This window comes from Lacerta agilis, chromosome 11 (assembly GCF_009819535.1).
Source record: "Lacerta agilis isolate rLacAgi1 chromosome 11, rLacAgi1.pri, whole genome shotgun sequence".
In the NCBI taxonomy this organism is placed as follows: domain Eukaryota; kingdom Metazoa; phylum Chordata; class Lepidosauria; order Squamata; family Lacertidae; genus Lacerta; species Lacerta agilis.
The window spans coordinates 667,611-681,840 of NC_046322.1; the positions used below are offsets into that span (position 1 = coordinate 667,611).

At 55.2% G+C, this 14,230-nt stretch overlaps 1 protein-coding gene across 5 annotated transcripts in view; it reads right to left on the bottom strand.

Annotated features, from left to right (window-relative positions):
- Positions 1-14,230, bottom strand: part of LOC117054943 (phospholipid-transporting ATPase ID-like) — a 65,131-nt gene that overhangs the window by 43,229 nt on the left and 7,672 nt on the right. For 4 of the 5 annotated variants that reach the window (XR_004427555.1, XM_033164192.1, XM_033164191.1 and 1 more), the window contains exons 2-3: positions 10,828-11,030; positions 5,859-5,917 (exon numbers count right to left, since the gene is read on the bottom strand). Coding sequence is in view for 4 of the 5 variants with exons in the window: in XM_033164192.1 (XP_033020083.1) it covers positions 5,859-5,917; positions 10,828-10,894 (126 nt within the window). In the remaining variant the exon portion in view is untranslated. The remainder of the gene's footprint in view (positions 1-5,858; positions 5,918-10,827; positions 11,031-14,230) is intronic. The other variant, XM_033164193.1, reaches the window with a different exon arrangement.

The following is a 14,230-nucleotide window of genomic DNA, read 5'->3' on the forward strand; positions in this document are numbered from 1 at the left end:
AACCATGTTTCCTTCTTGGCCCCATGAAGGTGCAAAAAGAGAACCCCTCGTCACTTTACAGGGAGTTGCTTTTTCGGAAGCTCAACCCACCTCCAGAGGCACTTCAGCAGTTCCATTTAGACGCTTCCTGGGAGTTAAATGTCCCATCTCTGCTCTCCGCATGGAAGCGCCTCCTAATCTCCTGATCTGGGAAGGTGCACCGAACACTCACAGAACCTCAAGACTGGACCAGTGGGACGCAGCACCAGCCAGGGGCAGCTCAGGATGCAGCAGAGAGAGGGCCAGGTGTGGCTAGTCAGGAAAACGAGCTCCGCTGTCATATAGAAGCATAGAATTGTAGAGTTGGAAGGGACCCCCAGGGGCCATCTAGTCCCACCTCCTGCAATGCAGGAATCGCAGCAAAAGCATCCCTGACAAACCGCCATCCAACCAACCGCTGCTTTAAAACTTCCAGTGAAGGAGAGTCTACCACCTTCCGAGGGAGGCCAAATGGATGTTCTTGCTAATGTTAAGTCAGAATCTCCTTTCTTGAGCTTTGAATTGGTTTGGGTCCTCCCCTCTGGAGCAGGTGAGAACAAGCTTGCCCCTGAGATGTTTGAAGATGTCTCTCATATCACTTTTCAGTCTCCTGTTTTCCAGGCTAAATATCCCCAGCTCCCTCAACCGCTCCTCATAAGGCTGGGTTTCCAAACTCTTGATCATCTTGGTCTCCGTCCTCTGCACCTCTTCCAACTTGTCAGTATCCTTCTTTTTAAAACTTAAATCCTGTGGCATCCAGGACCGGATGGCAAAGGAGGGCCCCAATCCCAAGCTTGTTAGCTGAACTGAGCCAAATCCAGCAGCTCTGGAGGAAGGCTCAGCTCACACACACAGTTCTGCAAAGTTTCTGAATGTTCTCCCGGATACATAGACAGGATGCAGGATTAATGCTTGCAAAAATGTGGAGACACATTTCTAGAGTGCCACTAGACACAGAAATGCTCGTGCAAACTCTTTCACACGCAGGGTGATGCTGAACGGGGGGCTTAGTTTGTGCCACCAAGTTAGGCTGCAAGAGAGCTTCCTAAATTTGGGGGGGGTGCCCCAGAGAGCAGCTGTGCTGGCTCAGCACCCCCTGCTCTTGCCGCCTTTGGGGATTCGGTCATTAGGAGACGGTGGAGCTAATCATCCAACTTTGCAAGGATTGCAGCGCAGAACACTGCCTCCACCTCCTTTGGAAGAGTTTTGGGTCCTCCTGCTGTGCTTAACAGGCACGTCTGTCTGTCTGACTGTGGCAGAGGGAAGATGAGCGGGTGATTAGCACTCGGCACATGCTCATCATTAAGCACCTTCCGTGCTGTGCTTGCCGTAATCCTCCCCCATATGATTGCTGCCATTGCGTGAAATTGCAACAAAAACATTCCCTTCCCAAGCACCATAGAATTGTAGAGTTGGAAGGGACCCCCGGGGGCCATCTAGTCCAACCCCCTGCAATGCAGGAGACTCAGCTGAAGCCTCCCTGACAGATGGCCTTCCAATCTCTGCTTAGAAACCTCCAAGGAAGGAGAGTCCACCATCTTCCATCCTGAAGTCAAACAGCTCTCGCCATCTGAAAGTTCTTCCTGATACTTAGTCAGACTCTCCTTTCTTGTAACTTGAAGCCATGGGTTCGAGTCCTACCCTTCAGAGCAGCAGAAAACAAGCTTGCTCCCTCTTCCGTGTGACAGCCCTTGAGATATCGAAAGATAGCGGATATCAGCCTTCTCTTCTCCAGGCCAAGCATTCCCAGCTCCTCCAACCATCTCTCAGAAAGCTTGGCTTCCAGACTCTGCCCTTGCTGACCCTGACGGGGAGGCCAGTGAGAGGGGCACGGAAAGGCATCTCATTCCCCTCTGGGTGAACTGGCAGGCAGAGGCTGCAGCCCTGCTTCCCTGCCACGTTAGCTGTGGTATGCCAGCTCGCAGCTGGCGGGGGCACCCTGCTTGGGGCTCAAGACAAGCAGCCGCACCTGGCCTGGACTTGCAGAAGCTTCCTCCATTTCTCTTGCTGCACAGGACCACATCCATCAGTGAGCCTTGGTAGGAGGCCCTTCCTCATGTCATAGAACCATACAACTGCAGGGTTGGAAGGGAGCACCAACGGTCATCTAGTCCAACCCCCCGCAACGCAGGAATCGCAGCAAGAGAATCTCCAATAGGCGTTCATCCAAACTCTGTTTAGAATGTCCTTTCTTGTCATTTGAATCCCCCATCCAAGGATGGGCGACTGAATTCTTCCCATGCCGCCAAAGTCCATGGCTGCAAAAGGCAGGACTCTTAAGAGCAATCAAGGTGCCCAAGGGACAAGATCTATGCCTGGGATCTGCTTAGGATAGATCAGGCCGTGGGTTCTGGTCATGACAGCTTTAGTGGAGCTTCCATGTTCAGAGGCAGTCTACCTCTGGAAACCTGTGGCTGGGGGGAATCGGCATGGGAGGGTCATGGCCTTGCTGCCCTGCTCTCCATTGGGGCACCCTCTCGGCCACCGCAGGAAAGATGCTCCTTCCCTGGCCTGAGTCACTGCAGGAGTCTCCTGGCACCCTGAGCTCTTCTGCCTTGGCCCAGTTGCCTGCTTGCCAACCTTGATGCTTGCATCATAGTGCAGTTGGTTAGGGCAAGGTGCTGCTGATAACACCAAGGCGGCAGGTTCAACCCCCATATGAGGCAGCTGCATGTTCCTGCATTGCAGGGGGTTGGACTGGATAACCCTCGGGGTCCCTTCCATCTCTACCATTCTGTGACCTGGTCCTTCTCCAGGGGCATCACATGGGAAGTGCTCAGTGGCCAAGCCAGGATCCCCAGCACCAGAGCAGGCAGTCAAGGCGGGGCCAGCCAATCTGAGCTGCGGCTGCTGTGCCCTTAAGTGCTTTCTGTGCCCCCAGGAGAGGCGCCCGGTTCTCTTTCCTCCACCCCAGGCAGCTGGGCTGGTTGACAGCCAAGGCCAGGCTGCCGGCCAGCCCATTTCCTCCTCAAAGTCATTTGCTCTCCTCCTCAGCCTGGCCGCCTCCACCAGACACGCAAGCTGTCCAGACAGGCAGCCCCCACCAATTGTTCTGCTCCCAGCCCCCCTTAACCTCGGAGGAGCTTCTGGGAAGTTGTCTGCGGAAAAGGGGAAAGGGCTGGTCAGCAGAGGAGGAAGCAGGCCATGCAGGGCCCTGGACTCTCTCTCGGCCCCGGGGTCCACCCCCTTGACCAACGGGCTCTAGTGGGAGGACAATCACAGAATCCTAGAATTGTGGAGTTGCAAGGGATCCCCCAAATGTCATCTAGTCCAACCCCCTGCAAGGCAGGAGCCACAGCTCAAGAATCTCTGACAGGTGGCCAGCCAAGCTCTGCTTTAAAAGACTGCAGATGCCACCTGCTCAGAGATACGCCCGTCTTCAGCAGATAGGAGACCCTTCCAGAAAGCAGCTTTTGCTCCCAAAATAGCTCACATCAGTACATGCCCCAAAGCGGCCCCTTCTTTTCTCCAAGAGAGCCTCTCTCCCTCCGTGGTGTAGGGGGGGGGCGAAGGGGGCGGTACGCCCCAAGTACCACCCTGGAGAGGGTGAAACTCTGGGTGCCCCTCCCTGGCTCGCCTCCGCCCAGACGGGCTTACTCAGGGCTCTCCTGCCGGCAGTGCACCACTACGGAGTGCTGTGCACCACTGGCGGGCCCCGAGCAAGCCCGTCCGGGGCTTGCCTGCCAGCCGCATGCCACTCCCAGTGCGCCACCAGCGGGCCCTGAACAAGCCACGGAGCGAGGCTGCCCCGCCCAGTGCTCGCCCGCTGCTGGCGCTCCGCTCCCAGAATGCCAGTGCAGCGTGCGTGCTGGGAGTGAAACCATGCCCCCAGGTGCTTCCAGGTTTGCCGCCCCGGATAGCCAGGTGGCTTCCTCTGCCCCTGCTCTCCCTCCAACTTCCTTCTCTGCCACGCTCACTGCTCTAATAGTTCTGCATTTGGTTGCCCCCTTTCTTCTGGAAGATTAAAAGCTGTCTTGTTCCAGGTCAGAGCTCTGACCCATCGTATGCCAGGGTTGGGCCTAGCAGGATGCAACCCACAATCGGTACAGGGCAGAACGGCAAGTGCAGATACGCAGAGACAAAGAGAGAGAGAGAGCAAAACAAGGGGGGAGAGGGACCGGGTTTCCCTCCTCCTCCACCTAGCTAAGGAGATCTGTGGGCAAAGTTGGCCTTCTTCACCAGCCCTCGTGGATGGTGGCCTTGGGCGCCACTGGGCAGAAAGGTGGGGCACAAATCTAACAACTGCACATGCATTCAAAGGTGGACCAAAGTGCAGGCAGGCAGCTGGATGGAGCCCATTTCACTGGGAAGCCGGTCCAGAACATGGATGCCCCTCCAAATGGCACCTGGGATGCAAATCCCAAACTGATCCCAGCTCCTGATCCCTCAAGGGACTCAGGTGTGCGTCTCCTGATCTGGATCAGGGTGCCTGGCTCCAGAGACCATGCCTGGACATGGGCCAGCCTTGGACAGAGGAGTCCCCACGGAGCCGGCTCAGCAGATGGCTGCCCCCTAAGCTGCCCCTAAGAGGACTGGGCAAATTCACGGAGAGAAAGGCTCTCATTGTCAGAGGCATTATTCCCCCAAATGCCAGCTGCTGGGAGCTACTGGTGGCGGTGGGCAGAGAGCTCTGGTGCTCATGCCCTGCTTGTGGGCTTCTCACAGGCAATTTGGTTGGCAGCAGTGAAAACGGGATGCTGGGGCGAGATGGCTCTTTTGTGGCCTGATTCAGCAGGGCTCTTCTGAGGGTCTTGCGTTCTGTTCCCTCCTCCTCCTCCTCCTTCCAGGCCTGCAGTGTGATCCCACCTTCTTCCTGCCAGGCCTTTGCCCCCCTGGGCTGCTCACCCGTGTGGGGGCTCCTGTTCTCACTCAAGCCTTCCAGCACAACGGAGCAGCTTCAGGTGTCATTTAGCAGCAAGGAGTGGGAATCCACAGCGCTATTTTGGGAAGGGAGAGGAGGCTTGGCGGAGCTCAGGGCAACTGACAACGTGAGATTTGGAAAAGGTGGCGTGTGTTTGTGTGTATCCTCGGTGCAGGCTGTCAGGCTTCTTGGCTTCCTCCCTCTTGCCTCCTTCCTCCTCGCTCCTGAAGAGCCTTCTGCTCAGCCATTGCAGGAACAAAAAGGTACAGTCCTGGGACAGGTTCACATGGGAAGCTGAGGTTTCCCTGGCCCCGAGGCTCTGCGGCAGGAAAATGCCTCACGAGGCGGAAGGGGACTGGTTGGCCAGTATCTTCTACACCTGGAGCTTGGCTGGAAGTCACTCTGCATGAGCCGTGGGGTGAGCCATTGCCAGCATTGCAAGGGCTGTCCGTGGTGCACACCCAGAACACCCATCTGTGGGGCTCTTTGCTTCCACGGAGGGCTCACCCACACTTCTGCTTGTCCTGCACCTAGAAAGCACAAGTTCCAGCAGTTTTGCCTCTGCCCCACCACTTTCCCCCAGAAAATGCTCCACACACTTCAATGGTTTCCAAGACCCCATGGCCAGCTAATAATAATAATAATAATAATAATAATAATAATAATAATAATAATTTAGAGCCGCAGCAAAACAAACACACCCAGATGCCATCTGAGCGCCCAGACACTCCAGCTGGTCAGGCATCAGCCGCCCCCTGGGACGGGTCACCCAGGGAGCATCATGGCCAAGTGGGGAGATTTGAACCCTGGTCTCTCAGGTCCTAGTCCAGCTCTCTAACTGATGGTGTGCAAAACTCAGCCTGGCAACTCCAAGATTCTGCCCCCCCCCCGCTGGCAGAACAACCCCCCAGCTCTTGCTCTGTGACCATTTGGCCTGAGCTTGGCTAGAATATGCAGCTGCTGGCACCCAGTTACTTACGGCATATTCAAACTGGAGGTTGAAGGCTCGGTCATTGGCGCGAAGGTGTCTCTCATGCTCTGTGGAGGAGAGAGAAGAAGTTAGACAGAGGGAAGAAAGAGGAGGAGGAGGACAGAGGGACACAAAATGGGCCTTGGACACCGCTTGGAGATGCGCTCTATGTGGGGCTACCTTTGAAGGTGACCCGGAAACTGCAACTATTCCAGAATGCGGCAGCTCGACTGGAGACTAGGAGCAGCTGCCGAGACCACGTAACACCGGTCTTGAAAGACCTACATTGGCTCCCAGTACGTTTCTGAGAACAATTCAAAGTGTTGGTTTGGCTGAGGGGGATCCTACATTCAGGCAGGGGAGCCTTGGGGTGTGGGGGGAGGGAGGGAGGAGGCTTGGGAAGGAAGCTGCATGCCCGCCAGCCATATGGTTGGCGGGGCGCAGCTGGCAGGCGTGCAGGGAAAGGGGAGGCTGCCAGCAAAGCCGTGCAGCTCCCCCACTCGCTGGGGCGCCCTGAGAGGCCAGCGCCCTGGCACAATGAACCACTAAGCCCTATGGGAAAGACGGCTCTGCTAAGCTCTGTGCAGAACTGATAAGGCCGGGGCCCAAAGGTCTGCGCAACCCAAGTGTGTCACCTAGGACAAAGGTTACGGGTGGAGGAGATAAAGGGAAAGTGAAGATGAGATAGGAGTCATAAAATGGGACAGGAATTGCAAGGAAAGCAAGGGACGGAAGGCACACCAGGACACCTTCAACTCCTCCCAAGGGGGGGAGCTCTGGGTGTGGATCAGGCCAAAGGGGGCCCATCCTGTCCAGAGACCTGTTTTTTTGCAGTAGCCAACCATACGGGTAGCTCAAATGCAGGACTAGCTGCAACAGCCCCGTTCTAAGCCTCTTGCTGTTCCCATCCTGTCTCTGATCCTCGTCCCACTGGGGGTCTTCTGATCTTCCACCCTCCTCCCCTTTTCAGCTCCCAGTCTATTCTGGACTCCTCCTCAAGAGCACCAAATCAAGGCTGAGGGCAGAAACCTGAATTTGGTAACCTGTGATGGAATCCCAGCCACAAGGTGTTGAGAACCTGGAAGGGTCCTCTGCATGGCTGGCAGCTCTTGAACCCCAGGGAGGGTGAAGGCAGAAAAGCAGAGCAGGGAGATTTCTGGCACCCAGCTGAGCCCCCTGGCCTTTTTCTCCCATGGCCAATGGGCTGCCTGAGAGCAGGCAGTTTGGGGTTCGTAGTTAATGGCAAGTACAAACCCCATGTTTGATATATCAATTGCTAGTTTGTGGAGCACTGCAAAATACGGGGTTTTCGCTGCAAAATGCTGCAAAAAAACCGCAAAACTTTGGCACAGTTTTGGAGAGGATCCCACATTTTGGGGTTCAGAGTTAATGGGTCGGCAAAGGATGCCTCTCAGCCCCTGGCATTTGAGAAATGGGGCAGGAGGAGGAGGAGGAGGAGGAGGAGGCACCTTGGCTGTCAGATCAGGAAGACCCAGATTTGAATTCCCCACTGAAACTCATGGCTGGGTTGGGAAATGCACAGCAACCCACATTTTGGGGAGGAAAGGCAGGGAGGTGGGGAAAGAGTGAGCTTTGTATCTTTTTAAAAGTACAGTGGGGGGAATGACTCATCCAACCTCCGATTTCACAATGTGGAAAGCAAACAAGATTCTCGTGGCAGAAACGGGAGTCCTTTCTCTCCGCTGCCCCAGGCAGTGAGATTTGGGAAAGATGCCACAGAGCAACATCTGGACAGTGGGTGGGACATCTGGGCTAGGAGTGGGGGGGGGCTGCTGCTGCCTGAACACACACACTCAATGGGGCATGAAGTCAGCAGCAGCGGTGGTGGCGTGACGGATCGCAACCTCAGCCCACCTGGTGCAAGAAAGGAGGAAATTGCCCAGGGCTGAGTTGGGCCTGCCTAGTACAGAGAAACCTCCTCCACACCCAACTCCAGCGCAGGGTTGCCACTGCGGTTGTGATTCACTCCAAGCTGGAGTGTAAGAAGAGCCTGCAGGATCAGGCCAAAGGGGGCCCATCTAGTCTACAATCCTGTTCTTACAATGGCCAACCAGAGGTCATAGAATCAAAGAACTGCAGAGTTGTACGGGCCCCCTGGGACCATCCAGTCCAGGGACAACTAACTCCCAAGACACTGCAGTCTACTCACACAATTAAAAACTGGTAGTGATCTACCCCTTTGTGGGGGGGGGGGGGGGTTCAGGTCAACGTTGTTGGGACTGCGTTGGGGGGGGGTCAGGGCAGATGAAGAAATGTCTTCCGTTCTAGCAATCTAGAGGACGGGGCGAGGGGGCGCGGCTGCAGGATGGAGGAGCCAGCGCTTGACCACGATCTCCCAAAACCTCCCAGGGGTCGACAAGTAGATCGCGATCGACCTGTTGGCCACCCCTGATCTAGCCCAACCCCCTGCAATGCAGGAATCTCAGCTGAAGCATCCGTGGCAGATGGCCAGCCAACGTCTAATGGGAAACCCACCAGCAGGACTGGAGCACAAGAAGCCTCTCCGCTCCTGAGGTTTCCAGCAAGTAGGATTCAGAAGAGTTACTGTCCCCAAGTGTGGAGGCAGAGCACAGCCGTCATGGCGAGGAGCCCTCCTCCACGAATCTGTCTAATTCTCTTTTAAACCCACCCGGGTCTTTGGCCATCGCTGCTTCTCATTCATCGCAAGAAGGGATGGTGAGAGGCACCTGCCACACTTGTCCCCAAATGCATCACTTCCTGCTTGGTTCCAACTTGTGGGGATCCGTGCGCGGGTGTTCCCTGGCGGGCACATTGTCAGTCCACCCACGGAAGGGACTGGGAGCTGTTGCGCATACTGTTATGAATTTGGGTGTGGGTGGGTGTTAACTGAGTGCTGGACCCCCCTAATCCCTGGATCCAGCAGGTGTTAAAATCTAATCGGGGTTTCTAATTCTTGGAATATCCAGGCTAGCCTTCTCGTAAGGAAGGGGCTCTGTGGGAGGCAGCAAATGGTTGGGGCCCACCTGGTAACCCACAGGTGAGGAGGAGGACAAAAGCCAGAGCTTAGAGTTGAATTTTGAGTGATGTGACCTACAATCGAGGCAGCAAGCAGAGAGAGAGGCTGGCTTCTGCTTGGTTTCAAGGCTGCATCTCTGGGAGAAGCAAGACTCTTTGGGGGGTGTCAAGTGTTGTGAACCTCTCTTTCGCACGCTCAGGCGGCACGGATGTGTCAACAAACCATCGACCATAAAGACACCAGTGTGTCTTCACTGTGCCTCATTCCCAAATTCAAACACGAACTCTGGGCAAGTGCTTGGAACCCCTGCAATCTCCCACCATTCAGAGATTGGGGCAGCACACAACGCACATACGACCCCAGGCGCATGCAAGCACTTGTGCCATTGCGCCTCCACTCTGCAAGCAAGTTATGTGCTGGCGGCATGAGCCCCCTTCTCTCGGCCACAGATCTTCAGACCCTTTTCAAAAGCCATGTTCTTAAAAGATGCTCCCACCGGAGCCTCATAGTCTCTAAAGCAGGAGATGAAACCTTTAATTTTCCAGAGCTTCTTAAAATAGCACAGGTGCCGGTGGGAGAGTTGTGACACCAGTCCTGTCACAACAACATGTTTAAGATTTCTATCCTGTTCTTACACTATGGAATGAGTGCTCAAGGATGCTCACCGCGAGGTAAAATGTTGCATCTAGTCCAACCTCCTGCAATGCAGGCTTAGTTTATTCCGCTGGGAGAGATAAGGCGCCCTGGCACACTCGGACACCCTCTTCCTCGCTCTGTCACCAGTATCACGGCTGACACCTGGGTTCAGAGTCAAGGATCTGGGGGCAGCAGCCTGTGAGACCTGAACACCCCCCGAAAGGACAAGGTCTGGCTGCTCAGCCGCAGTCTTGGCCCTCCCTCCCGGGAGGTGGTGGGACTCCAGAGACCTCAGAGCCATTTCTGGTCTGGCGGATAATGGCTGGATTCATCCGCAGGAATCCAGAGAGCCTTTCTCCAGAGCATGGGGCCCCAGAAAGGCTGCCTGCCCTCAGCGAGGGGGTCAATGATTAAACAGCAAGAGAGATAACGGGAACCGGGACCTGGGGCTTCCCCAGACAGCAGGGCTTTTGCGCAAGGAATCCGCAGGGAGGGCGTGATCCAGCAAGCACCTTGGCTGCGGGGGGGGGTCACAATCTCTTGGTGCTCCCTAGGAGCCCCTAGGGAAATGTGGGTGGTGGGTCTTTCTCCCGGCAAGCAAAGCCATTGAGGTTGCAAGCACTGTGTGGAAGAGGGTTGTGTGTCTCCTAATTAATAATAATAATAATAATAATAATAATAATAATAATAATAATAATAATAATTTATTTATACCCCGCCCATCTGGCTGGGCCTCCCCAGCCACTCTGGGCGGCTTCCAACAGAATGTTAAAATGCAATAATCTATTAAACATTAAAAGCTTCCCTAAACAGGGCTGCATCCAATGTCTTAATAACAACAACGTCATCCACAGGGGATGCTTGGCTTTTGATGTTCTGTGTTCATGATTTTTATCTCTAAGCCGCCTCAAGTCCTTATTAGGGAAAAGGGTGGGGCATAGACAATTATAATTATTTCTCACAATCTGATGTTTCATTGCAAGCCACCCTGAGTGGAGAAATGCAGAGTAGGAAGAAATGGAAACAAGCAAAGGCATAAATGAAAAGGGACAAGTCTCTCCTGCTCCACAATACTTGTGCCATTCAGGAGACTTGGGAGAAGTGCCACTGTCAGTCAAGCCAACAGGCAGACACCAGTCACAGCCACAGCATCTATGCAGAGCAAACTCAAAGCACTTCGCCTCCTCCCCAAACTCCTGGGAACTGCAGTTGACCTCCTCCCAGAGCTACAGTTCTCAGCACCCTCAACAAATCCCAGATCCCTCTGGTTAGTGAGCTGGGGCCACGGGGCCCTGACTCAAGTCTACTCTAGAGCTAAGAACAAATGCTGTTATTTATTCGCACCTGTCGAGGCCCAGGAAAGGAGGGCGTCTAAACGGTGATATTGACGGCGGACACCGTCCTCACTCATGAATGCAGCATCTGGCAGCACCGCGGGAAGAATCTACCCCATTTTGGAGAAATCAGTCCAGGCAAGAGAACTCCATGGCGCTGTGGGCGGGATTGATTGGCAGGTGTCTCTCGCTTACTAAGGAGCTAGAGGTCCCCTGCAGAGAGGAGGGAGGGGGGGCAGCAGAAGCGTTATCCATTCGCTCACTCACACGCAAAAATTGTGGTCACATTACTGCAAGTCGCCACTGCTTCATCTACCCGGTTCTAACTCCCGCCACCTACCTGGGAAGTTGATGGGTCCCCCAGAATGATAAAGAGGAGGGACTGTGACCCCCCCCCACCTCTCTACCTTCTGGGAGATCAAACCCAAGAAGGACCCTCCCCATGAGAGCAGCCCAGCAGAGGCCATAAGCAAGTCACCTGCCGCAGGTGATTCAGGTAAGGGGTGGTCACACCTCAAGGCAGAAAAGCCTGTTACTTTGGGGCAGGCATCCTCTTCTGCCTCTGCTAGGTCCCAAGTGCAGCGCCCACCCAGGGACCAATAAAGGGGTCTGACTGTTCACAACTAGCCATACTGGTTGGGGCTAGTGGAAGCTGTAGCCCTTGGAGCAGAGGATGCCAGACTTGATGGTTGGACTCAGGAGAAGGCTCTGGGAACTGGGGGCGATTGGGGGGGGCTTGGATCCTTTGCACTTTGCATGCACCGTGTCCCAGATTCAGCCCCACTGAAAAGGTCTGGTGGTTTAGGGCTGGGAAAGGACCTTCCTGTGACCCAGGTCTTTGACAGCTGCTGTCAGTCAGCAGAGACACTCCCGAGTCAGATGGAGCAGGGCCAAGACTCCATATAGAAGGTGGCTTGCCGGGTGGGGTCTGCTATTTGTGTTTCCCCCACCCACTTTGAGGCCAGAGAAGATGGACCACAGATGACTAGCACTGGTAACTGGAGGCAGGTGGGCTTTTCCTTTGGAGTAGCCACTTATGGGATGCTTCAAGGCTGAAGTGATAAGTCCCTGCAGGAGGGGTGCTCCTTGTATAAAGGGGGGAGGTCCAGCTAGGCAGCCCAAGGTCTTGTGCCCATCAACACCACCCACTGCAAAGCAGGGGGGGGGGCTCCTGAAGTCCTGCAGCTCTTAGACCAGCTGCTGGGACTGGAGCAGGTGAAGTCTCCTGGTGTGCCAGAAATGATCTCCAGACTTTTCCTGGAAGCTCTTCTTTTGCCATCATCTCGGTTCTGGAAGTGGGAAAGGGATGAAGGAGATGCCCTGCGAGCAAAGCGTGGGATTGATCCAGGTGAACCTCATCCAAGCTGGACTCAGGAGACCTTCCTGCAACCGGCCCAGGAGACCAACGGCACACAAGTCCCACGAGTCCCTTGTGCTCCACACAGAAGTTCAGAGGACAGCGGCAGGGTGGTGGTGGTGGGAGGTCCTCTTGTTGATGCTAATGCTGCTGCAACCAGATTTATTCTGTCTGAACCACCAGGGACAACCTCCCTTTCCCAGGACAAAATATTCCATTTCACTCTGGGGGGCAGAAGGGTCACTCTCCTGCCCCGCCCTGTGCAAATATCTATGCAGGTGGGCCAAGGAACTTTCCTGCTTCTCTGCGATTTACTTAATAGTGAGATTCCCAATATCTGCCCTGCATCCCGCAACCCCCAGGCCACCTGCACCATCTCCTCCTCCTCTGCTTCCTCCTCTTCTGCCCTTTGCCACTCCTATGGCAGAAAGCAAAACCAGCAGCTGCTTCCCTTCCTCTGGGAAGCCCAAATGCCATGCAAACAGCACCTCCAGCACCTGCAGGCTTCTGGTCAGCCTTGGCCAACCTGTTGCCTTCCAGATGTTCTGGACTCTTTGCTTGTACCAGTCCCAGCCAGCCTGACCAAGGCTCCCTGGCATTGGAGAGTCCAGAACATCTGGAGGGAACGAGGTTGGGGAGTTCACCTAAGAAGCAGAGAAGGTGCCCCGATAGGAAGCTCCCAGGCACCCACCCTCCCAGGCTGGTCTTTGCTTTCTCTCCTCCTGCTTAGATCCACACAAAGAGCTGTTGGGGGGCGTGGAGGGGGGAGAGAAGAGAAGCAACACGTTCCTCCCTCCAAAGGAGAACCCAAACTCCTGCTGCAGAGTTTCACAGCACCTTGTTCCCACAAGAGGCTCAGTCCCCTCCTAAATATCCACATCTGAAAGAGGACAGGAGGGAGGCGGTGATTCTCCACCTCAGCTAAGAGGCTCTTCTGTTGTCAGTTCTGCCTCCAGGAGGGACCGGCTGCTCCTCCTCGCATGGCCTCACGGGCACAGACAGTGACTCCTCCGCCTCCACTTCTGTTGGGCAAGGGCCAAGTGGGGTTTTCCATCTTCCACCAGGATCCTTTGACTTTCCAGTAAATGTCTCCGCTGGCCTTTGTTCTCTTCGAAAGCCAATGCTCTGTCCACCTTTTCCCATGAAGCCAGGATAAGTGCGAAGAAAAGCAGGAAACGGTCAAGGCGGAGAGAGAGGGCCGAGCCGGGGACCAGCCAGGAAGCAGACAACCCCCCTTTTCGTCTTCCAGCTCCAAATGTGGGAATAAATAGATGTGTTTGCAGCTACGCCAAAGCAACAAGGGCAGAAAGAGGAAAGGCGAGGGGGCTCCTGAAGGGGCTTTGCTATACTGGAAGCCCCCCCCCCATCTTGGTCTTTGCCAGGCAGCTGAAGAAGGGGTATGGATGGCTCCTAGCCAGGATGACTCCACAGCCGGAGTCAGCGGTGCTTTTTCAGAATACCAGTTGCTGGAAATGGCAGGAGAAGAGAGGGCTTTTCTGGTTCCCCAGAGAGGCGTCTAGAACAGGATGCTGGGCTAGATGGGTCACTGGCCGGGTCCACAGACTCCTCTTACCTTCTCGTCTTTCCTCGGCTGCAAGCCAGGGCCCAGCTCTTCTGCTTGACCCATCACCACATGCTACGGCCCCCACGTCACGAAGGCCAAAGGAGACCCATGCCAGCCTTGGGCAGGTCCTCCCCTAGTTGGGCTGCTGGACCTCAGAGAGACTGGTGTGGTTCTGCCTCGGATTCTGTGCTGCTCGCGGGGTCCCCCGGAGGATTCACAAGGCACACCTCGGCCTCCTTCTCATAACTCACAGCATCTCCTCGGAGCCAGAGCTCAGGGAAGGTTTTTTTCTGGAAGCTGCTAGCCAACCCCAGGAGCAGAGGCAGCTGCCGCCAGCCCATCTTCTGCATCCACTGTCTGGCAGGGTGTCAGCCTGGGTCTTCCCAAGGCCTTCTTGAAGATGCTGCTGGCTGCACTCAGGACCTCCCTGCATGCAAAGCTCTAGCTCCCACTGAGCTCAGGCCCACCCCAAACCTGCTTCCCACCAGCCTG